The 26,738-nt window shown below is 38.5% G+C and overlaps 1 protein-coding gene across 4 annotated transcripts in view; it reads left to right on the top strand.

Moving 5' to 3' along the window:
- ALMS1 (ALMS1 centrosome and basal body associated protein) overlaps positions 1-26,738 on the top strand; it is a 274,368-nt gene that overhangs the window by 91,918 nt on the left and 155,712 nt on the right. For all 4 annotated transcript variants that reach the window (XM_037806566.1, XM_037806569.1, XM_037806568.1 and 1 more), the window contains 2 exons: positions 11,760-17,720; positions 20,425-20,558. In XM_037806566.1, coding sequence (XP_037662494.1) covers positions 11,760-17,720; positions 20,425-20,558 — 6,095 coding nt within the window. The remainder of the gene's footprint in view (positions 1-11,759; positions 17,721-20,424; positions 20,559-26,738) is intronic.

The raw sequence follows: 26,738 nt of genomic DNA, 5'->3' as shown, positions 1-26,738 counted from the left end.
GGGATGATTCTAAGCCCGGCATTGTGGGATTGAGAACATCTTCTTGACCAAAAGGGGGATGTGAGATGAGATGAAGTGAAGCTTCGGTGGCTGAGAGATTTCAAATGGAGTCAAGAGGTCACTCTGGTGGACATTCTTACGCACTATATAGATAACCCTCGTTAGGTTTTAATGTACTGGAATAGCTAGAAGTAAATACCTGAAACTATCAAACTCCAACCCAGTGGCTTTGACTCTTGAAGATGAGTGTATAGCAATGTAGCTTACAATGGGTGACAGTGTGATAGTGAAAACCTTATGGATCGCACTCCCTTTATCCAGTGTATGGATGGATGAGTGGAAAAATGGGGATAAAAAATAAATGAAAAATAGGGTGGGGGTGTTCTTTTTTACTTTTACTTTTTATTCTTATTCTTTCTGGTGTAAGAAAAATGTTCAAAAATAGATTGGGGTGATGAATGCATAACTATGTGATGGTACTGTGAATAGTTGATTGTACACCATGGATGATTGTGTGGTATGTGAATGTATCTCAATAAAACTGAATGTAACTTAAAAAAAAAAAAACAGTGCCTTATAAACTTTTTTTAATTCATTTTTTATTGAGATATACTCACATACCATGCAGTCATACAACACAAAGCATGCATTCAATTGGCTATAAACTTTTAAAACTCAGCAATTTTATTATATTTAACTTGATATTGTGTTGCAAGTTATTTAAATGCTTAGCAGGGCAGCATTTATGAAGTATCATTATACAGGCACTTTGGGGGTTATATTTCATCTGCTTTGTCAGTAAAAGTATCAATTCATATGTGTGTATGTAATATGTATGTGTATTTCAGTATATTTACGAGAGAATTTAGGTTTAAGATATGTTGATGCAAACATCTATCAGTCTACAGAAGAATAACCACATTACCCAAATAAGATTGTGATACTTATCTAATTATCAATCATGAATTATTAGGAAATTCCAACACAATAAAGTTACAGTAATTCATAATTAGCAAGAACAACAGAGAAAACCAAGACCAACTTAAAATATCACATCATTTTTAAAACAAGGAATTTTAGTCTGTTTGCTATATACACACAATGGGTATTTTTTAGGACTGCCAGCCAGAGTTCTTACTGGTGATTGAATTAGAGCCCTCAAAATCTAGAAATATGCTATTTTATTTTTGTATGCTAATGTTAATAACCCATAATAATTCACTTAGAATGGCTCTTAGTAAGAAGCTATTAGTCATGTAAAATGAACAGTACCTTGTTTTGTCCGTGAAAAATAAAGAACTTGCTGCTGCTTATTTATTTTAAATCAGATCGTAGCCCATTAGAGGAGTTCAGGTTATATACTTTGGAATAGAAACCTTTGCTACCTTTTGTCTCCTTCAGAAGCCCACCCTGTATGTTAATAAGCATGGGACTCCTATGGGGAAGAGTTCTTCAGCAAATCCTAACCAGATTGTTAGTCTTAATCTTCTCTCTAAACACACACTTTTCACCAATATACAGTTTTGGTGTATTACAGTATAGTCTTTTTCTGAATAGCTCCCTTGTCTGTGGTCAGAACTTTTCAACCCCATCCCCAATTCTGAAAACAGATTTCCAAGATTTCATAGGTATGTAATAATATTGTAGTACTCATGCTCACTGTATTTATTCCTCTCTCCCAGGGCTATGACAGTAAGCACTCTAAAACTGTGCCATCAATCAACATGTAGTTCTTTTTTATACAGACATATTCCAAAGATGATGATTAATGGATTTGTGATCACCGTTGCTTCTGAGAGTTGAAGTGTTAGGTTCTTAGGTTTACGTTGAACTGTCAGGTATTTTTTTAACACACCTGGACTCTCCTCCTGACCTTAACCCATGTTGTTCTCTAGTTTCCTTTATTAGTCTTTTCCTTCCCCCTTCCTTCTAAGGTCTTGTTATCTGTGTAAACCTCTGGTTCATTCAAGGATCTGGGCTGCATATCTTAACTCCTTGGCCATTTTTTCCATTTATCCTCTTCATGGTATCACTAGTAATTTGTAATTTTGAAAGCAATGTAAAAGCTCTGAAAAATTAGGAATCATTTGGAAAAACAAGGTTTTGCTTTGTTATTTTGGTTTGGTTTGTTAACTTCTTGAGTCTGTCTTGTTTCTTCACAAATTTTCCATAGCCAGTCTTCCTCCTCAAGTTATGTGTGGGTTACATTCTTCCCTTCCATTTTAGTTTCCTTGAAAGAAGTACTACTTGATACCTCTATTTCTTTACCTTACAATTTGCTTGTCAACCCATCTCATTCTGTATCATTATTCTGTATTTGAAGCTTACCTTAGAAAGGCTGTCAGTTGAAGTGGAAAAAGTTCAGAATTTGGAGTTAGAATTAAAGGGTTCAAGCAGCAGTTTTGTCACTTACTCACTGTATGACTCTTGAAAAATTACATCTTTCTTTGCTACTCAGAATGTGTTCTGAGGCGGGGCAAGATGGCAGACTGGTGAGCTGTATGTTTTAGTTACTCCTCCAGGAAAGTAGGTAAAAAGCCAGGAACTGCGTGGACTGGACACCACAGAGCAATCTGTCTTTGGGCATACGTCATACAACACTCATGAAAACGTGGAACTGCTGAGATCAGCGAAATCTGTAAGTTTTTGTGGCCAGGGGACCCGCGCCCCTCCCTGCCAGGCTCAGTCCCGGGGGAGGAGGGGCTGTCAGCTCCGGGAAGGAGAAGGGAGAATTGCAGTGGCTGCTCTTATCGGAAACTCATTCTACTGATTCAAACTCCAACCATAGATAGACTGAGACCAGACACCAGAGACTCTGAGAGCAGCCAGCCCAGCAGAGAGGAGACAGGCATAGAAAAAAAACAACACGAAAAACTCCAAAATAAAAGCAGAGGATTTTTGGAGTTCTGGTGAACACAGAAAGGGGAAGGGCGGAGATCAGGCCTTGAGGCGCATATGCAAATCCCGAAGCAAAGCTGATCTCTCTGCTCTGTGCACCTTTCCTTAATGGCCCTGGTTGCTTTGTCTCTTAGCATTTCAATAACCCATTAGATCTCTGAGGAGGGCCGTTTTTTTTTTTTTTTTTTAAATCCTTTTTGCTTTTTCTAAAACAATTACTCTAAGAAGCTCAATACAGAAAGCTTCAAAGAATTGAAATTTGGGCACGTCAAGTCAAGAGCAGAACTAAGAGAGCTCTGAGACAAAAGGCAATAATCCAGTGGCTGAGAAAATTCACTAAACAACACAACTTCCCAAGAAAAGGGGGGTGTCCGCTCACAGCCACCATCCTGGTGGACAGGAAACACTCCTGCCCATCGCCAGCCCCATAGCCCAGAGCTGCCCCAGACAACCCAGTGTGACGGAAGTGCTTCAAATAACAGGCACACACCACAAAACTGGGCGTGGACATTAGCCTTCCCTGCAACCTCAGCTGAATGTCCCAGAGCTGGGAAGGGGGAGCAGTGTGAATTAACAGAGCCCCATTCAGCCATCATTTGAGCAGACTGGGAGCCTCCCAACACAGCCCAGCAGCCCAGAACTGCCCTGGGGGGACGGCACTCACCTGTGACATAGCACAGTCATCCCTCAACAGAGGACCCGGGGTGCACAGCCTGGAAGAGGGGCCCACTTGCAAGTCTCAGGAGCCATACGCCAATACCAAAGACTTGTGGGTCAGTGGCAGAGACAAACTGTGGCAGGACTGAACTGAAGGATTAGACTATTGCAGCAGCTTTAAAACTCTAGGATCATCAGGGAGATTTGATTGTTAGGGCCACCCCCCCTTCCCGACTGCCCAGAAACACGCCCCACATACAGGGCAGGCAACACCAACTACACACGCAAGCTTGGTACACCAATTGGGCCCCACAAGACTCACTCCCCTACTCACCAAAAAGGCTAAGTAGGGGAGATCTGGCTTGTGGAGAACAGGTGGCTCGTGGACGCCACCTGCTGGTTAGTTAGAGAAAGTGTACTCCACGAAGCTGTAGATCTGATAAATTAGAGATAAGGACTTCAATAGGTCTACAAACCCTAAAAGAACCCTATCAAGTTCAGCAAATGCCACGAGGCCAAAAACAACAGAAAATTATAAAGCATATGAAAAAACCAGACGATATGGATAACCCAAGCCCAAGCACCCAAATCAAAAGACCAGAAGAGACACAGCACCTAGAGCAGCTACTCAAAGAACTAAAGATGAACAATGAGACCATAGTACGGGATATGAAGGAAATCAAGAAGACCCTAGAAGAGCATAAAGAAGACATTGCAAGACTAAATAAAAAAATGGATGATCTTATGGAAATTAAAGAAACTGTTGACGAAATTAAAAAGATTCTGGACACTCATAGTACAAGACTAGAGGAAGTTGAACAACGAATCAGTGACCTGGAAGATGACAGAATGGAAAATGAAAGCATAAAAGAATGGGGAAAAAAATTGAAAAACCCGAAATGGACCTCAGGGATATGATAGATAATATGAAACGTCCGAATATAAGACTCATTGGTGTCCCAGAAGGGGAAGAAAAGGGTAAAGGTCTAGGAAGAGTATTCAAAGAAATTGTTGGGGAAAACTTCCCAAATCTTCTAAACAACATAAATACACAAATCATAAATGCTCAGCGAACTCCAAATAGAATAAATCCAAAAAAACCCACTCCGAGACATATACTGATCACACTGTCAAACATAGAAGAGAAGGAGCAAGTTCTGAAAGCAGCAAGAGAAAAGCAATTCACCACATACAAAGGAAACAGCATAAGACTAAGTAGTGACTACTCAGCAGCCACCATGGAGGCGAGAAGGCAGTGGCACGATATATTTAAAATTCTGAGTGAGAGGAATTTCCAGCCAAGAATACTTTATCCAGCAAAGCTCTCCTTCAAATTTCAGGGAGAGCTTAAATTTTTCACAGACAAAGAAATGCTGAGAGAATTTGCTAACAAGAGACCTGCCCTACTGGAGATACTAAAGGGAGCCCTACAGACAGAGAAACAAAGACAGGACAGAGAGACCTGGAGAAAGGTTCAGTACTAAAGAGATTCGGTATGGGTACAATAAAGGATATTAATAGAGAGAGGGAAAAATATGGCAAACATAATCCAAAGGATAAGATGGCCGATTCAAGAAATGCCTTCACGGTTTTAACGTTGAATGTAAATGGATTAAACTCCCCAATTAAAAGATATAGATTCGCAGAATGGATCAAAAAAAATGAACCATCAATATGTTGCATACAAGAGACTCATCTTAGACACAGGGACACAAAGAAACTGAAAGTGAAAGGATGGAAAAAAATATTTCATGCAAGCTACAGCCAAAAGAAAGCAGGTGTAGCAATATTAATCTCAGATAAAATAGACTTCAAAGGCAGGGATGTTTTGAGAGACAAAGAAGGCCACTACATACTAATAAAGGGGGCAATTCAGCAAGAAGAAATAACAATCGTAAATGTCTATGCACCCAATCAAGGTGCCACAAAATACATGAGAGAAACACTGGCAAAACTAAAGGAAGCAATTGATGTTTTCACAATAATAGTGGGAGACTTCAACACATCACTCTCTCCTATAGATAGATCAACCAGACAGAAGACCAATAAGGAAATTGAAAACCTAAACAATCTGATAAATGAATTAGATTTAACAGACATCTACAGGACATTACATCCCAAATCACCAGGATACACATACTTTTCTAGTGCTCACGGAACTTTCTCCAGAATAGATCATATGCTGGGACATAAAACAAGCCTCAATAAATTTAAAAAGATTGAAATTATTCAAAGCACATTCTCTGACCACAATGGAATACAATTAGAAGTCAATAACCATCAGAGACTTAGAAAATTCACAAATACCTGGAGGTTAAACAACACACTCCTAAACAATCAGTGGGTTAAAGAAGAAATAGCAAGAGAAATTGCTAAATATATAGAGACGAATGAAAATGAGAACACAACATACCAAAACCTATGGGATGCAGCAAAAGCAGTGCTAAGGGGGAAATTTATAGCACTAAACGCATATATTAAAAAGGAAGAAAGAGCCAAAATCAAAGAACTAATGGATCAACTGAAGAAGCTAGAAAATGAACAGCAAACCAATCCTAAACCAAGTATTAGAAAAGAAATAACAAGGATTAAAGCAGAAATAAATGACATAGAGAACAAAAAAACAATACAGAGGATAAATACCACCAAAAGTTGGTTCTTTGAGAAGATCAACAAGATTGACAAGCCCCTAGCTAGACTGACAAAATCAAAAAGAGAGAAGACCCATATAAACAAAATAATGAATGAAAAAGGTGACATAACTGCAGATCCTGAAGAAATTAAAAAAATTATAAGAGGATATTATGAACAACTGTATGGCAACAAACTGGATAATGTAGAAGAAATGGACAATTTCCTGGAAACATATGAACAACCTAGACTGACCAGAGAAGAAATAGAAGACCTCAACCAACCCATCACAAGCAAAGAGATCCAATCAGTCATCAAAAATCTTCCCACAAATAAATGCCCAGGGCCAGATGGCTTCACAGGGGAATTCTAGCAAACTTTCCAGAAAGAACTGACACCAATCTTACTCAAACTCTTTCAAAACATTGAAAAAAATGGAACACTACCTAACTCATTTTATGAAGCTAACATCAATCTAATACCAAAACCAGGCAAAGATGCTACAAAAAAGGAAAACTACCGGCCAATCTCCCTAATGAATATAGATGCAAAAATCCTCAACAAAATACTTGCAAATCGAATCCAAAGACACATTAAAAAAATCATACACCATGACCAAGTGGGGTTCATTCCAGGCATGCAAGGATGGTTCAACATAAGAAAAACAATCAATGTATTACAACACATTAAAAACTCGAAAGGGAAAAATCAATTGATCATCTCAATAGATGCTGAAAAAGCATTTGACAAAATCCAACATCCGTTTTTGATAAAAACACTTCAAAAGGTAGGAATTGAAGGAAACTTCCTCAACATGATAAAGAGCATATATGAAAAACCCACAGCCAGCATAGTACTCAATGGTGAGAGACTGAAAGCCTTCCCTGTAAGATCAGGAACAAGACAAGGATGCCCGCTGTCACCACTGTTATTCAACATTGTGCTGGAAGTGCTAGCCAGGGCAGTCCGGCAAGACAAAGAAATAAAAGGCATCCAAATTGGAAAAGAAGAAGTAAAACTGTCATTGTTTGCAGATGATATGATCTTATATCTAGAAAACCCTGAGAAATCGACGATACAGCTACTAGAGCTAATAAACAAATTTAGCAAAGTAGCGGGATACAAGATTAATGCACATAAGTCAGTAATGTTTCTATATGCTAGAAATGAACAAACTGAACAGACACTCAAGAAAAAGATACCATTTTCAATAGCAACTAAAAAAATCAAGTACCTAGGAATAAACTTAACCAAAGATGTAAAAGACCTATACAAAGAAAACCACATAACTCTACTAAAAGAAATAGAAGGGGACCTTAAAAGATGGAAAAATATTCCATGTTCATGGATAGGAAGGCTAAATGTCATTAAGATGTCAATTCTACCCAAACTCATCTACAGATTCAATGCAATCCCAATCAAAATTCGAACAACCTACTTTGCAGACTTGGAAAAGCTAGTTATCAAATTTATTTGGAAAGGGAAGATGCCTCGAATTGCTAAAGACACTCTAAAAAAGAAAAACGAAGTGGGAGGACTTACACTCCCTGACTTTGAAGCTTATTATAAAGCCACAGTTGCCAAAACAGCATGGTACTGGCACAAAGATAGACATATAGATCAATGGAATCGAATTGAGAATTCAGAGATAGACCCTCAGATCTATGGCCGACTGATCTTTGATAAGGCCCCCAAAGTCACCGAACTGAGCCATAATGGTCTTTTCAACAAATGGGGCTGGGAGAGTTGGATATCCATATCCAAAAGAATGAAAGAGGACCCCTACCTCACCCCCTACACAAAAATTAACTCAAAATGGACCAAAGATCTCAATATAAAAGAAAGTACCATAACACTCCTAGAAGATAATGTAGGAAAACATCTTCAAGACCTTGTATTAGGAGGCCACTTCCTAGACTTTACACCCAAAGCACAAGCAACAAAAGAGAAAATAGATAAATGGGAACTCCTCAAGCTTAGAAGTTTCTGCACCTCAAAGGAATTTCTCAAAAAGGTAAAGAGGCAGCCAACTCAATGGGAAAAAATTTTTGGAAACCATGTATCTGACAAAAGACTGATATCTTGCATATACAAAGAAATCCTACAACTCAATGACAATAGTACAGACAGCCCAATTATAAAATGGGCAAAAGATATGAAAAGACAGTTCTCTGAAGAGGAAATACAAATGGCCAAGAAACACATGAAAAAATGTTCAGCTTCAGTAGACATTAGAGAGATGCAAATTAAGACCACAATGAGATACCATGTAACACCGGTTAGAATGGCTGCCATTAAACAAACAGGAAACTACAAATGCTGGAGGGGATGTGGAGAAATTGGAACTCTTATTCATTGTTGGTGGGACTGTATAATGGTTCAGCCACTCTGGAAGTCAGTCTGGCAGTTCCTTAGAAAACTAGATATAGAGCTACCATTCGATCCAGCGATTGCACTTCTCGGTATATACCCGGAAGATCGGAAAGCAGTGACACGAACAGATATCTGCACGCCAATGTTCATAGCAGCATTATTCACAATTGCCAAGAGATGGAAACAACCCAAATGTCCTTCAACAGATGAGTGGATAAATAAAATGTGGTATATACACACGATGGAATACTACGCGGTAGTAAGAAGGAACGACCTGGTGAAACATATGACAACATGGATGAACCTTGAAGACATAATGCTGAGCGAAATAAGCCAGGCACAAAAAGAGAAATATTATATGCTACCACTAATGTGAACTTTGAAAAATGTAAAACAAATGGTTTATAATGTAGAATGTAGGGGAACTAGCAGTAGAGAGCAATTAAGGAAGGGGGAACAATAATCCAAGAAGAACAGATAAGCTATTTAACGTTCTGGGGATGCCCAGAAATGACTATGGTCTGTTAATTTCTGATGGATGTAGTAGGAACAAGTTCACTGAAATGTTGCTATATTATGTAACTTTCTTGGGGTAAAGTAGGAACATGTTGGAAGTTAAGCAGTTATCTTAGGTTAGTTGTCTTTTTCTTACTCCCTTGTTATGGTCTCTTTGAAATGTTCTTTTATTGTATGTTTGTTTTCTTTTTAACTTTTTTTTTCATACAGTTGATTTAAAAAAGAAGGGAAAGTTAAAAAAAAAAAAAAAAGAAAAAAGACAAACAAGGAAAAAAAAAAAAAAGATGTAGTGCCCCCTTGAGGAGCCTGTGGAGAATGCAGGGGTATTCGCCTACCCCACGTCCATGGTTGCTAACATGACCACAGACATAGGGGACTGGTGGTTTGATGGGTTGAGCCCTCTACCATAAGTTTTACCCTTGGGAAGACGGTTGCTGCAAAGGAGAGGCTAGGCCTCCCTGTATTTGTGCCTAAGAGTCTCCTCCTGAATGCCTCTTTGTTGCTCAGATGTGGCCCTCTCTCTCTGGCTAAGCCAACTTGAAAGGTGAAATCACTGCCCTCCCCCCTATGTGGGATCAGACACCCAGGGAAGTGAATCTCCCTGACAACGTGGAATATGACTCCCGGGGAGGAATGTAGACCCGGCATCGTGGGATGGAGAACATCTTCTTGACCAAAAGGGGGATGTGAAAGGAAATGAAATAAGCTTCAGTGGCAGAGAGATTCCAAAACGAGCCGATAGATCACTCTGGTGGGCACTCTTACGCACACTTTAGACAACCTTTTTTAGGTTCTAAAGAATTGGGGTAGCTGGTGGTGGATACCTGAAACTATTAAACTACAACCCAGAACCCATGAATCTCGAAGACAGTTGTATAAAAATGTAGCTTATGAGGGGTGACAGTGGGATTGGGAATGCCATAAGGACCAAACTCCACTTTTGTCTAGTTTATGGATGGATGTGTAGAAAAGTAGGGGAAGCAAACAAACAGACAAAGGTACCCAGTGTTCTTTTTTACTTCAATTGCTCTTTTTCACTCTAATTATTATTCTTGTTATTTTTGTGTGTGTGCTAATGAAGGTGTCAGGGATTGATTTAGGTGATGAATGTACAACTATGTAATGGTACTGTAAACAATCGAAAGTACAATTTGTTTTGTATGACTGCGTGGTATGTGAATATATCTCAATAAAATGATGATTAAAAAAAAAAAAAAAAAAAAGAATGTGTTCTGAAGACCAATAACATTGGCCATTACTTGGGAATTTGTTTACAAATGCAAAATTTCAAGTCCCACTTCAGACCTACTGAATCAGAATCTTCAAAGTAACAAGATCCCCACACTGAGAAGCAGTGTTATGTAATCATCTTTGAACCTGTTTCCCCTATGTATAAACTATAGATAATACATGCTGCATCTTAACACCATATGATATAACATAGGTTGTACCAATTTATTTATTGTGTGCTTCCCCTTACTAGTATGCAGGCACAATGAGACTGGGATTTTTGCCTTTGTTATTTTGTTTCTGTGTCTCCTGTATTTAAAACAGTGCCTGAACATGTAAACACTCAATATCTTTTGAATGAACAAGTGAATTAATGTATCAGTTGTCAAATCTCATCATTTCTATTGCAGTTATTTACTTTTATTGACATTTAGAACTATTTTCATTTAGAAATACTGTATTAGTGCAAATATAGAACATTTCCCTTGTTACAGAAAGATCTATTGGTTAGTGCTGCTTAGATTTTTTCCCTTCCCTCCCATCTTGAACTCATTTTCTGTACTGCCAGAAATAAATCATTCTACATTACCGTTCTGATCAAAACTGTCAACAATCTCTATGCCATATAAAATTAAGTTCAAAGTCCTTAGTGTAACCATTAGAGTCTTTTGCAGTTTCATATATTTAAAAAATATCTATATTATACAGGGTGTGTTTATTAGGAAAGTCATTTGTGCTTGGACCCGTTATGTCCTTACCCATCTTGTTTGGTAGGCCAAGACTGCAAAGTTCTGATGGTTCTTTTACCCAGGCCATTTCACATAGTTGTTTATGTAGCTGGAGAGATAAGGTAACATTTCCTCCCGATGAAATAGTAGGCTTCTTTACTGCTTGTTAGAAAAGGTAGTGGATTCCCCCAAGTTTCATGTTCCTCACTGCAGTGCAAACTACTGTATCCTAAACTCTTTTATCTCTAATTATTTAATCTCATATCTTCTGCAAGCATTCATGTAACAATAAATGGCTTACTTATTAGCTTGTTAGTAGGGTAAAATTAAATTCCAGATATGACAGCATTTTTCCATGCCATCAAAAATTCTTTTAAAATACAAATTTTAAGATCCACATAATATTTCATCATATGGATATAATGTTATTTTTAAGTCATTACTCTGTTGTTGAATATTTATTTCCACATGAATTTACTATTATAAATGGCTTTGTAATTAATATCTTTGTGTGTAAGTATTTGTCTCCTTTGATGACTATTTCCTTATGATTCATTAGTAGGAGGGTAAAGGCCAAATAGAGGGAATGCTTAATTTTTTTGCATGCAGAGATGGGATTTCCCTAATGATTAGTAATATAGTATTAAAACTTATGTGTGTGCACCTGTGCATGCGCATGTATGTGTATATTTATATAAAAAATACACAGTACTCTTTTTTCTTTAGGAAATACTTTTAAAGGAGGAACAGCTGAAATTACTCAATCCAACTTGAAAACAGGCACCACTGCCGATTCAGAAGACTCAGACTTTGGATCTGATTTATCCTTACCCACCAAAGCTTTGCCTCATTTGGCTGTAAGGCCTCCTCAAGAGAAGACTGTTGACCAACATACTGATGATTTCTTCCAACAGCCATTGCTAGACAGTCATCTAAATGAAGACACTCTAAAAGTTTCAGCTGTTCCTGGAACATCTGGGCAAAAGACTGGGATACTAAAAGTAGTACCTCCTAGTTCCTACAGACCTAGAGAGAAGCTAGGTAAAAGTATACTCTACCAACAGGGGTTACTAAATAGTCATCTAACTGAAGAGAATCTGAAAGTTTCAGATATTCCTGAACCAGCTGACCAGAAGACAGGGATACCGACAGTACCCTCTAGTTCCTCCTCCCATAGAGAGGAGCCCAGTCTTTTCTACCAACAGGAGTTGCCAGACAGTCATGTAACTGAAGAGGCTGCAGAAGTTTCAGCTTTTCCTGGACCAGCTGACCAGAAGATTGGGACACCAACAGTAACTCCTGATTCCTACTCACAAAGAGAGAAGCCCAATGTTTTCCACCAACAGGAGGTGCCTAATGATCATCCAGCTGAAGAGGCTCTGAAAAGTTCAGCAGCTCTTGGACCAGCTGAGCAGAAGACTGGGATACCAACAATACCCTCTAGTTCCTACTCGCATAGAGAGAAGCCCAGTATATTCTACCAACAGGAGTTGCCTGACAGTCATCTACCTGAAGTAACTATGAAAAGTTCAGCTGTTTCTGGACCATCTGATCAGAAGACTGGGATACCAACAATACCCTCTAGTTCCTGCTCGCATAGAGAGAAGCCCAGTATATTCTACCAACAGGAGTTGCCTGACAGTCATCTCCCTGAAGTAACTATGAAAAGTTCCGCTCTTTCTGGACCATCTGATCAGAAGACTGGGACACCGACAATACCCTCTAGTTCCTACTCGCATAGAGAGAAGCCCAGTATATTCTACCAACAGGAGTTGCCTGACAGTCATCTACCTGAAGTAACTATGAAAAGTTCCGCTCTTTCTGGACCATCTGATCAGAAGACTGGGATACCAACAATACCCTCTAGTTCCTGCTCACATAGAGAGAAGCCCATTATGTTCTACCAACAGGAGTTGCCTGATAGTCATCTACCTGAAGTAACTATGAAAAGTTCAGCTGTTTCTGGACAATCTGTCCAGAAGACCGGGATACCAACAATACCCTTCAGTTCCTTCTCACATAGAGAGAAACCCAATACATTCCACCAACAGGAGTTGCCTGACAGTCATCTAACTGAAGTGGCTCTGAAGAGTTCAGCTGTTTCTGGACCTGCTAACCAGAAGACTGAGATGCCAAAAGGACCTTCTTCTTCTTGGTCACAAAGAGAGAAGCGAACTAGTCTCAGGGAACGGGTGTTGCCAGATAGTAGTCCAACTGAAGAAGATCTGAAAGTTTCACCTATTCCTGGACAAACTGATCAGAAGACTGAGACGCCAACAATATCCTGTAGTTCCTCCTCACTTAGAGAGATGCCCACTGTTCTCTACCAGCAGCTTTTGCCTGACAGTCATCTGTCTGAAGCCTCTCTGAAAAGTTCAGCTGTTCCTGGACCTTCTGACCAGAAGACTGGGATGCCAAGCAGATCTCCTGGTTCCTACTCACTTAGAGAGAAGCCCACTATTGTCCACCAACAGATGTTGCCTGGTAGTCATGTGGCTGAAGTAGCTCTGAAAAGTTCAGCTGTTTCTTGGCCATCTGATCAGAAGACTGGTGTGCCAACAGTACCCACTGGTCTCTACACACATGCAGAGAAGCTCAATATTACCTGCCAAGATGAGTTGCCAAACAGTCACCTAAGTGAAGAGGATATAAAAATTTCACCTGCTCCTGGACCAGCTGATCAGAAGACAAGGATATCAACAGAGCCTTCTGGTTCTTACTCACAAAAAGAGCAGCCTGGTGTTTTCTACCAACAAGAGTTGTCAGACATTCATCTAACTGAAGAGGTTCTGAAAAGTTCATCTGTTTCTGGACCTGCTGACCAGAAGACTGAGACATCAACAGTACCTCCTGTTTCGTCCTCACAAAGAGAGAAGCCCAGTCTTTTCTACCAACAGGTGTTCCCTGTCAATCAGATAACTGAAGTAGCTCTCAAAAGTTTAGTTGTTCCTAGACCTGCTGACCAGAAGACTGGGACACTGAATGTACTTCCTGGGTCCTACACACATGGAGAAATTCCCATTCTCCACCAACAGGCATTGCCAGATAGTCATCTAACTGAAGAAGCTCTGAAAAGTTCTGCTCTTCCTGGACTAGCTGACCAGAAGACTGGGACACCAACAGTACCTCCTGATTCCTACTCATATAAAGAGAAGCCCACTCTTCTCTACCAACAGGTATTGCCAGAAGATCATCTAACTGAAGAGGCCCTGAAAGTTTCTGCTGTTCCTGGAGAGTCAGACCGGAAGACCAGGATACCAACAGTACAGCCTAGTTCCTACTCATACAGAGATAAGCCCACTGTTCTCTACCAGCAAGTGTTGCCAGATAGTAATCTAGCTAAACAGGATCTGAAAATTCTAGATGTTCCTGGACCAGCTGAGCAGAAGATTCACATGCCAACAGTGTCTCCTGCTTCCTACTCACTTAAAGACAAGCCCACGATTTTCTATAAACAGGTGTCACCAGACAGTCATATAACTGGAATAATTTTGAAAAGTTCAGCTCTTCCTGAACCAACTGACCTGACGTCTGGGATACCAGCTGTACTTCCTGATTCCTATTCACATAAAGAGAATCTTGATATTTTCTACCAACAGGAGTTACCAGACAGTCATCTAACTGAAGTAATTCTGAAAAGTTCAACTGCTCCTGGACCCACTGACCAGAAAACCGAGATACCAACAGTACCTCTTGGTTCCTACTCAGATAGACAGAAGCCCATTATTCTCCACCAACAGATATTGCCAGATAGTCATCTACCTGTAGTAGCTCTGAGAAGTTCAACTCCTCCTGGACCTGCTGACCAGAAGACTGGGACACCAACATTACTTCCTGATTTCTACTCCCAGAGAGAGATGCCCAGTATTCTCTACCAACAAGCGTTGCCAGAAAGTCATCTAACTGAAGAGTCTCTGAAAGTTTCAGCTGTTTCTGGACCTGGTGACCAGAAGAGTGGGATACTATTAGTACCTCTCAATTCCTACCCACTTAGAGAGAAGCCTGATATTTTCTACCAACAGGTATTGACAGATAATCATTTGACCGAAGAGGCTCTGAAAGTTTTGTCTGTGTCTGGAGCTGCTGAGCAGAAGACTGGAGTACCAACAGTACCCTCTAGTTCCTACTCACAAAGAGAGAAGCCCAGTGCTCTCCACCAACAGGCATTGCCAGATAGTCATCTAAGTGAAGTAGCTCTGAAAAGTTCAACAGTTCTCGGATCAGCTGACCAAAAGACTGGGTTATCAACAGTACTGTTTAGTTCCTACTCACATAGAGATAAGCCCAGTATTCTCCATCAACAGGTGTTGTCAGATAGTCATCTAACTGAAGACTCTCTGAAAGTTTCAGCTGTTCCTGGACCAGCTGATGAAAAGTCTGGGATACTAACAATATCCTCTAGTTCCTACTTACATAGAGAGAAGCCCAGTATTCTCCACCAACAGGCATTGCCAGATAGTCATCTAACTGAAGAATCTTTGAAAGTTCCAGCTGTGCCAGGATCAGCTGACCAGAAAACTGGGATACCATCAATACCTCTTGGTTCCTCCTCGCATATAGAGAAACCCAGTGTTTTTTCCCAACAAGCATTTGTTGATAGTCATCTAAGTGATGAAGCGCTGAAGATTTCAACTGTTCCTGGACCAACTGATGAGAAGACTGGGACACCAACTGTATCATGTAGTTCCTATTCACAGAGAGAGAAACCCAATGTTTTCTACCAAAGTGAGTTGCCAGATGGTTATCTTACTGATGAGGATCTGAAATTTTCAGTTCTTCCTGTACCAGCTGATCAGAACACTGGGATACCAACAGTACCTCCTGGTGCCTCCTCCCATAGAGAGAAGAGCAGTGTTTACCTCAAGGACTTTCTGGACAGTCATCTAACTGAAGCAGTTCTGAAAGATCCAGCTGTTCCTGGACTAGCCAACAAGAAGCCTGGGATACCAATACTACCACCTAGTACCGGCTCACATAAAGATAAGCCCATTATTCTCCATGAACAGGAACTGCCAGACAATCTTGTAACTGAAGAGGCTCTGAAGATCTCAACTGTTCCTGGAGTTGCTGACCAGAATACTGGATTATTAACCGCTCCCTCTGATTCCAGCTCACATACAGAGAAACTCGAGATTTCAGCTGTGATTGCACCTGATGACCAGAAAACTGGGTTGCCAACAGCTCTGCCTCATTCCTATTTACATAAAGAGAAGGCTAAGGTTTCATTTTCAGTTGGACCAGATGAACAGAAGACTCCATTACTGACCGTTTCCTCTAATTCCTGTCCTCAAGGAGTGAGGCCCAGTGTTAGCTTTCAACAGAAGTTACCAGATAGACATCAAAATGAAGATACTCTGAAGGTTTCATCTGTCCCTGGACCAACTGATGGGAATACTGAAATACCAGTATCTCTTTCTAGTTCCTCTTCAGATAAAGCAAAATCTAATATTTTGTATGCACAGGGATTACCAGACAGACATCTAATTGAAGATGCACTGAAGGTTTCAGTACATCTTGGACCAGCTGACCAAAAAACTGTGTTACCAAAGGCCCTTCCTAGTTCTTCTTCACACAGAGAGAATCCTAATATATTCTTTCAACCTGATTTGCCAGATAGACATGTAGCTGAAGATGCCCACAAGATCTCAGGTGTTCTTGGACAAGCTGATCAAATCACCCAAGCTGTGTTACCAACCATTTCCCCTAGTATTTATTCACATAGTGGGAAATACAAAGTTGGTTCAGAACGTGTCCAGAGATTAAGAGATACTTTGGATTCCTCTGAGACCAGTATTACCTCAAACAATAGGCCTTTAAATTCTCAGGCTGATGGTAGAGTTGTAATAAATAAGCCAGTATCGTTAGGTTTTGGAGATTTCAGCTCTGAGGAACCCCGGGAAATGGACAGTAGTTCCAAAACTCTTAAAGAGATTCAGGCACTTTTAATGGAGGCAGAAAATATAGCACTGAAACGATGCAATGTTCCTGCCCCCCTTGTCCCTTTCAGAGATGTCCGTGATATTTCACATGCACAGTCTAAGAAGGTGGTTTGCTTCAAAGAACCTTCCACAATTGCTGAATCTAATGATGATGGGCCTCAGAAACAGCCATTCTTAGAGGAAACCCCAAGTAGCAGTTGCATACAGAAGGATATTAACACACAGACAAATGTGAATTGTCAGAGAGGCATTGAAAATTGGGAGTTTATTAGTTCAACTACAGTGAGAAGTCCTCTACAGGAAGCAGAAAGCAAAGCCAGAGCAGCATTAGAAGATACCCTTAAGCAATATGAAGCAGCGAAATACGTAATGAGGTCTGAACCTGAAGGGTGTTGTGAAACCATTGGGAATAAAATTGTTTTCCCTATGATGACTTTCATTAAAAGTGATTCAAGTAGTGACACAAGTGATGGAAATGGTTCCTGCTCATGGGACAGTAATTTTCCAGAGTCTTTGGGGTCAGTTTCCGATGTTCTTCTAAACTTCTTTCCTGATGCTTCACCCAATATAAGTATGACAGATAGCAGAGAGGAAGATGATGTGTCAGAGAGTGATGATGGTGGCGGTAGCAGTGTAGATTCACTGGCTGCTCATGTGAAAAACCTTCTGCAGTGTGAATCCTCATTGAACCATGCTAAACAAATACTCAGAGATGCAGAGGAAGAGGAATGTCGGGTACGAGCACGAGGTAAGAACTGATGTTTTGTAATAAAGGCAGATTTGAGCTTATAAATATTATAGTGTTTATAACTGATTTTCTCTCTGTGGGAGGAGGCACCAGGTGTTGGGCTTCCCCACCTTGATGGTTGCTGATGTACTCACAGACTGGGAACTGGTGCTTTGATGGGCTGAGCCCTCTATCACGGGACTTGCCCTTGGGAAGACTGTTATTGCAAGGGAGAGGCTAGACCTGCTTGTAATTGTGCCTAAGTGTCTCCTCCTGAATGCCTCTTTGTTGCTCAGATGTGGCCCTCTCTCTCTAGCTAAGCCAACTTGGCGGGTGAAATCACTGCCCTTCCCCCTATGTGGGATCTGACACCCAGGGGTATAAATCTCGCTGGTAATGTGGAACATGACTCCCGGGGAGGAATCTAGACCCGGCATCTTTGGATACAGAACATCTTCTTGACCAAAAGTGGGATGTGAAATGAAATAAGTTTCAGTGGCTGAAGGATTCCAGAAGGGGCCGAGAGGTAACTCTGGTGGGCACTCTTCCACACAATATAGATAACCCTTTTTAGTTCTAATGAACTAGACTAGCTAGCAGTAAATACCTGAAACTATCAAACTACAACCCAGAATCCTTGAATCTTGAAGATGATTGTATAACAATGTAGCTTATGAGGGATGACAGTGTGATTGGGAAAGCCATATGGACCACATTCCCCATTGTCTAGTGTATGTTTGGATGAGTAAAAAAATGGGGGCCAAAAAAAAAAAAGACATCCATTGTTCTTTTATTCTTTAATTGTTCTTTTTCACTTTAATTTTTATTCTTATTATTTTTGTGTGTGTGGTGATGAAAATATTGTTGATTTTGGTGATGGTTGCACAGCTATATGGTGGTGCTGTGAACAGTTGGTTGTATGCTTTGTATGACTGCATGGTGTGTGAATATATCTCAGTAAAATTGTATTTAAAAATTTCATGGAGTCACATTGCAGGGGTTATTGGATAAAAGGAAAATTTGGGCAATTTTTGCAATCCATCTAACGTGTATTTTAATAATTGTTAATATACTCATATTATATTGAGTTATGTTGTGTTTGTGATCTCAGTGCTGGTGTCCACCTTCCATTTTTAGGTGCAATTTTGTTGAGATATATTCATGTGCGATGTAATTCATCCGGAGTATACAGTCAGTGGCTCGCAGTGTCATCATACGGTTGTGCTTTCATTACCACAATCAATTTTAGAATATTTTCATTATTCCAAAATGAAGAAAAAAAAATAAAAAGGAGCACCCAAAACATCCCATACCCCTTAAACCCCCTAATATTTATACATTTTTTGTCTTTATTTTATTACTTATCTCCTCATACACTGGTTAAAGGGAGTGTCAGTCATGGGGTTTTCACAATCGTGGTCACATGATAAAAGCTATATGTTTGTACAGTCATCTTCAAGAATCCAGTCTACTTCATTATAGTTCAACAAATTCAGGTTAAAATGTTAAGTTTTGAAGACAAATTTGGATTCATTTTTTAAAATTTTTCTATGTAGAATTCTTATTTTTAATACTTGAAAGTGGCATCATATGAAAATTGCTGTTCATACATTTGAAAATCATTAGAAATCATTTTATAAATTTGCAGTGGACTTGTATTATTTCTTTTAAAATTGTATTAATTTATTATGTTTACTAATTACATTCAAAAATTAAACATAAAGATGAAAAAATTATTTTTTTTCACGTTAGGTGTTTGGAGCTCTAATGATTACATTTCTACCAGCAATGCAGAAAAGGCCCATTTAACCAGTAATGTAGCTAAATTGTATTATTAACAGTACTAGTCTCACATTAGGGTCTTAGTCTGAGTTTAGTGTCTTAGCAGAAATAGGTTCTCATGTCTGAGGGGGAGTTTGGCTTCTAAGTTTGCAAGGTTCTCCTGTTTCCCTAAGATTCTCACTATAATATCTTTCTTTTGGGTGCAGGAAAAGCACCTAATTTTCTTAGTCTTCTGAATTGCTCTGTGTCCTAAAACTGCTTATATTGTCTCTTCCCCTTTTCTGATAAAATTCTCAGCAGTAATTTCAGATAGACATTAGGAGGAAAGAAAATGGATAAAGTATTTTAAGTTTTACTAAAATTTCAGTTAGAGTTTTAAAATAGAATACTTAAAGTGATGATCCAGTGAGATATTGATTGTATGCTTTGGATAGAATATATGATAAGTGAATGTATCTCAATAAAATCTGCAACCAAAAAAAACAGGGGAAAGAAAAAAAAATAAAATGCTTACTAACCCAATTAATCTGTCAAAGTAGAATTCCGTAATAAAGAAATTAAAAGCTTTAAGACAATTGGGGGAATATATTTTGGGGGCAACTTTAAAAGCAATCTAACCTTCCCTTGACAATAAGTGCCATAAAACCCCACATTTTATCTATTACTTTTAAATATCACCTTCCATGAAAGTGGCAATAACAGTAGCAGGAGCTCAGAGAATGGTGGGGGAGCAAAGGAACTCTCTTGATTGGAATGAAGATTAAGATAAAAATGATTAAATATCATATTTAAAGTGGTCTCTTTGGAGAAATAACTGCAGAGTATGGTTTCAAAAAAAACAGACTTTCAGCAAAATGATCGCTTTCAACCATTTCTAATAGTTTGTCATATAAGTGAGAGCATAGCCTATCACTTTTGCATTGTTTTTATGCTTTTTCTCTAGCCTGGAATCTGAAGTTTAATTTGGCTCATGACTGTGGATACTCCATTTCAGCATTAAATGAAGATGACAGGAGAAAAGTAGAAGAGATCAAGGCAAAGTTGTTTGGTCATGGGAGAACCACAAACTTGTCCAAGGTATGAAAGAAACCTAGAAATGAAAATGGGAAAGAAATGGTGGTGGAATTTGGATCTCTCACTTTGGTATTGATGACTCCTACTGAGTTACTGATAGTCTGGCTAAAGTGTTAGGAGCTTTGATTGTTCAAAAGTTAATCTTTAAGGATTGTGTTTCAGTTTGCTAAAGCTGCCAGAATGTAATATACCAGAAATGGGTTGACTTTTACCATGGGGATTTATTAGTTTATTTCTTTTAAATCATACTTGTTTCCCTTTGTTGTCTGCTGTTTCATGATAGAGAAGGATATATATGAAACATGTATGTGAAGGTTAAAGAGAATTCTTGTGTATCAACCCTCCGGCTTGAGAAGTAGAACTAACATTATCAAATACCATTGAAACCACTTGTGTCCCCCTGTTCCCTTCCTATTCTGATATAGGTTGGTTTCTTTGCTCTTCAGAATGATTTTGATCTGTATATAGATGGAATCAGCATGGTGTACATTCTTCAGAGAATTGCTTTTTTCACTCAGTCTTATGTTGTTGAGATTCTTTCATGAAGACGTGTATAGTTTTACTTTACTGTCTTTTACTGCTTTACAATATTCCAGTGTGTGAGTGTATTGCAGTTTATCCATTCTCCTGTGGCTATCTTACAAAGTTGTGGTATGGATTGCAAGAGATAAGCCCTATAACATGCCCTTAGAATGTGTGATATATAGGTAGTGCTCTGTAACTTGCCCTGTGATTACAATTATGATTATGATTATGAATAATCCTATAAGAATCGATATGGCTATCATATGCATGGGCGTTGTGTTTATACCAGATTAAAATCCCCACTAAGAATGAGGTAAAATAAGAACAACTTTAGATAAAGCAGAGTCCTTAAACTCACCATTCAACATTTATTAAAAGAAGTTCTAAATGGTGTACCTCAGACTGAAGGAAAATGATCCCAGATAGTAGAGTCGGGATACATGAAGGTTTAAAAACAGTGGAGATGTTAACTAAATATGCAGATAAATGTGACCAAGCATTAACTTGTATAAGATAAAAATAATAGGATCTTCAAAGCTGAAGTAAAACATAATATAAAATTAAAATATATGACAACATATCTTATAGTTTGGGGGCTGCATAAATGATGTGGTTAATTTATTCTTAGTTCCCTAACTGTTCAGGAGGAAGGTAGACATATTGTTTACTTTTTTTTTTTAAAGCAGTTTTATTGAGATAAATTCACATACCATACAATCCATCTAAAGTGTACAATCAGTGTCTTCTAGTAGATTCACAGTGTTGTGCTTTCAACACCACAATCAGCTCTATAACATTTTCACCTAGAGAGGGGTTCACTATATTATGCATTCGCATGTTTCATCCTCTGGCTTTCCTTCTAGTGACATACATGACCTTAAACTTTCCCTTTCAGTCACAGTCGCACCCACGTATCATTGCTGTTAACTACACTGACTGTTACGTGCTACCATCACCTCTATCTGTTTCCAAACATTTACAGTCAACTTTATTCCAAATTTCTGCACAAACCAAGAATCAGCTCCCCTTTCTCTGCCCTCATTCTATCTTCGATTGACCTAAGTTCTGGATATTAGCACCAAGAGTTTTCTAGTTATATTTAGTTAATGTTAGTGAGGTCATACAAGATTTGTCCATTTGTGTCTGACTTATTTCACTCAACACAGTATCTTCAGGGTTCATTCATATTGTCACAGGCATCAAGACTTCATTTATTCTTAACAGCTGAATATTCCATTGTATGTATATACCACATTTTATTTATACATTCATTGGTTGATGGACATCTGGGTTGTTTCCATCTTTTGGAAATTGTGAATAATGCCACTATGAATGTCACTGTGCAAATGTCTGTTTGTGTCCCTGCCTTTGGTTCTTCTGAGTATATACCTAGTGGTGGAATTGCTATATGTAGCTTCCTGGGAAACCACCTAACTGTCTTCCTGAGCAGCTGTACCATTCTACATTCCCACACAGTGAATAAATGTTCCTATTTCTCCACATCCTCTCCAACATTTGTAGTTTTCCGTTTTTTTTTTTTTTTTAAATAGCAGCTATTTTATTAGGTGTCAGATGATATCTCATTGTAGTTTTGATTAGCATTTCCCTAATGGCTAGTGATGTTGAAAATCTTTTCATGTGCTATTTAGCCATTTGTATTTCCGCTTTGGAAAAATGTTTATTGAAGTCTTTTGCCTATTTTTAAATTGGGTTGTTTGTCTTTTTATTGTTGAGTTGTAGATCTCTTTATATATCCTGGATATTAAACCCCTATATCAGGGATATTAAACTCTTACCAAATATGTGATTTCCAAATATTATCTCTCATTGAGTAGGCTGTCTTTTCTCTCTCTTGACAGAGTCCTTTGAAGGACAAAAATATTCAATTTTGAGAAGGTCCCTTTTATCTATTTTTTTCTTTTGTTACTTGTGCTTTGGGTGTAAGATTTAAGAAACCAACTCCTACCACATGATCTTGAAGATCCCTCCCTACATTTTTTTTTTTAGGAGTTTTATGGTTCTGGCTTTTATATTTAGGTCTTTATTCCATTTTGAGTTAATTTTTGTATAAGGTGTGATAGGGGTCCTCTTTCATATTTTTGGATATGGGTATCCAGTTCTACCAGCACCATTTGTTGAAGAGACTACTCTGTCCTAGTTGGGTATAGTTGGCAGCCTTGTCAAAAATCAGTTGACTACAGATGTGAATTCTCAATTCAATTCCATGGTCATATGTCTGTCTTTATGCCAATACCATACTGTTTTTACTACTGTAGTTTTGTAATATCCTTTAAAGTCAGGAAGTAAGAGTCCTCCAATTTCATTTTTTCTTTTTCAAGATGTTTTTGGCTACTCGGGGCCCCTTGCCCTTCCACTTAGATTTGGTAATTGTATGTAATTATAATTCCACATACATTTCTGCGAAGTAGGCTGTTGGAATTTTGATTGTGATTACATTGAATCTGTAAATCAGTTTGGGTAGAATTGACATCTTAACAATATTTAAGATTCCAATCCATGAACATAGAATGTTCTTCCATTTATTTAGGTCTTTTAAAACTTCTCTTAGCAATGCTTTGTAGTTTTCTGAATACAGGTCCTTTATATCCTTGTATACATTTATTCCTACATACTTGATTCTTTTAGTAGCTATTGTAAATGGAATTTTTTTTCTTGATTTCTTTCTCAGAACGCTCATTACTAGTGTATAAAAACATACTGACTTTTGCATGTTAATCCTGTATCCTGCCACTTTGATGAACTCATTTATTAGATTTTACTAGTAGCTTTGTTGTAGATTTTTCAGGACTTTCTATGTATAGGATCATACCATCTGCAATTAGGGAAAGTTTTACTTCTCTTCTGATTCGGACGCCTTTTATTTCTTTTTCTTTCCTAATTGCTCTAGCTAGATTTTCTAACACAATGTGAAATAACAGTGTTGACAGTGGGCATCTTTTTCTTGTTCCCAATCTCAATGGAAAGCTTTCAGTCTTTCACCATTGAGAGTGCAATGTTAACTGTGGGTTTTTCATATAAGTCCTTTATCATGTTGAGAAAGTTTCCTTCTATTCCTATCTTTTGAAGTGTTGTTTTAACACGAAAGAATGCTGGATTTTGTCAGATGCCTTTTCTGCATGAATAGAAATGATCATGTGATTTTTCCCCTTCGATTTGTTAATATGGTGAATTACATTAATTGAGTTTCTTATGTTGAACCACTTGGGCCTATTTGAGATTTTACCCGCTTGATCATGGTGTATAATTTTTTAAGTATACAGTTGGATTCTATTTGCACTGTTTTCATGAGGATTTTTGCATCTATTCATTAGAGAGATTGGTCTTTAATTTTTCTTTCTTAATAGTATCTTTATTTGGCTTTGGTATTAGGCTGATGTTGACCTCACAGAATGAATTAGATAGCATTCTCTCCTCTTCAATTTTTTGAAAGAGGTTGAGCAGGGTTGGTATTAATTCTTCTTGGAATAACTGGTAGAATTCACCTGTGAAGCCACCTGGTCCTAGGCTTTTCTTTGTTGGGAGGTTTTTGATGACTGATACAATCTCTTGTGATTTGTTTGAGGTCTTCTGTTTCTTCTGGGGTCAGTGTAGGTTGTTTGTGTGTTTCTAGAAAATTGTCCATTTCATCTCAGTTTTCTAGTTTGTTAGCATACGGTTGTTCATAATATCCTCTTATGATCTTTTTTATTTCTGTGGGGTCAGTAGTAATATCCCCCCTCTAATTTCTGACTTTATTTGTGTCTTCCCTCTTCTTTTCTTTGTTACTCTAGGTAAGGGCTAGTCAATTTTCTTGATCTTCTTGAAGAACCAATTTTTGTTTTTGTTGATTCTGTTGTTTTTTTACTCTCAATTTCATTGATTTCTGCTCCAATCTTAGTTATTTCTTTCTTTCTGTTTGCTTTAGGATTAGTTTGCTGTTCTTTTTCTAGTTTCTCCAGGTATGTAGTTAGGGCTTTCATTTTTGCTCTTTCTTTTCTTTTAATAGGCATTTTGGGTTATAAATTTACTTCTCAGCATTGCCTTCACTACATCCCATAAGTTTTTTTTTTTTAATCTTCATTTTATTGAGATATATTCACATGCCACACAGTCATACAAAACAAATCGTACATTCGATTGTTCACAGTACCATTACACAGTTGTACATTCATCACCTAAATCAATCCCTGACACCTTCATTAGCACACACACAAAAATAACAAGAATAATAATTAAAGTGAAAAAGAGCAATTAAAGTAAAAAAGAACACTGGGTGCCTTTGTCTATTTGTTTGCTTGTTTCCTTCCCCTGTTTTTCTACTCATCCATCCATAAACTAGACAAAGTGGAGTGTGGTCCTTATGGCTTTCCATATCCCATTGTCACCCCTCATAAGCTACATTTTTTTTTTAATCTTCATTTTATTGAGATATATTCACATACCACGCAGTCATACAAAACAAATTGTACATTCGATTGTTCACAGTACCATTACATAGTTGTACATTCATCACCTAAATCAATCCCTGACACCTTCATCAGCACACACACAAAAATAATAAGAAGAATAATTAAAGTGAAAAAGAGCAATTGAAGTAAAAAAGAACACTGGGTACCTTTGTCTGTTTGTTTGTTTGTTTCCTTCCCCTATTTTTCTACTCATCCATCCATAAACTAGGCAAAGTGGAGTGTGGTACTTATGGTTTTCCCAATCCCACTGTCCCCCCTCATAAGGTACATTTTTATGCAATTGTCTTTGAGATTCATGGGTTCTGGGTTGTAGTTTGATAGTTTCAAGTATCCACCACCAGCTACCCCAATTCTTTAGAACCTAAAAAGGGTTGTCTAAATTGTACATAAGAGTGCCCACCAGAGTGACCTCTTGGCTCCTTTTGGAATCTCTCTGCTAGTGAAGCTTATTTCATTTCCTTTCACATCCCCCTTTTGGTCAAGAAGATGTTCTCTGTCCCATGATGCCTGGTCTACATTCCTCCCCAGGAGTCATATTCCACGTTGCCAGGGAGATTCACTCCCCTGGGTGTCTGATCCCACGTAGTGGGGAGGGCAGTGATTTCACCTTTCAAGCTGGCTTAGCTAGAGAGAGAAGGCCACATCTGAGCAGCAAAGAGGCATTCGGGAGGAGGCCCTTAGGCACAATTATAGGGAGGCCTAGCCTCTCCTTTGCAGCAACCGTCTTCCCAAGGGTAAAACCTATGGTAGAGGGCTCAACCCATCAAACCACCAGTCCCCTAAGTCTGTCGTCATGTTAGCAACCATGGAGGTGGGGTAGGCCAATACCTCTGCATTCTCCACAGGCTCCTCAAGGGGGCTCTACCTATTTTTTTCCTTGTTTTTTGTTTTTTTTTTTTAACTTTTTTTTTTTTTAAATCAACTGTATGAAAAAAAAATTAAAAAAAAAAAAACATACAATAAAAGAACATTTCAAAGAGACCATAACAAGGGAGTAAGAAAAAGACAACTAACCTAAGATAACTGCTTTACATCCAACATGTTCCTACTTTACCCCAAGAAAGTTACCTAATATAGCAACATTTCTGTGAACTTGTTCCTACTATATCCATCAGAAATTAACAGACCATAGTCATTCCTGGGCATCCCCAGAACATTAAATAGCTTATCTGTTCTTCTTGGATTATTG

This window comes from Choloepus didactylus, chromosome 17 (genome assembly GCF_015220235.1).
Source record: "Choloepus didactylus isolate mChoDid1 chromosome 17, mChoDid1.pri, whole genome shotgun sequence".
Lineage (NCBI taxonomy): Eukaryota > Metazoa > Chordata > Mammalia > Pilosa > Megalonychidae > Choloepus > Choloepus didactylus.
The sequence above is the reverse complement of the archived record's forward strand: the minus strand, read 5'-3'. Positions and strand labels throughout refer to the sequence as shown.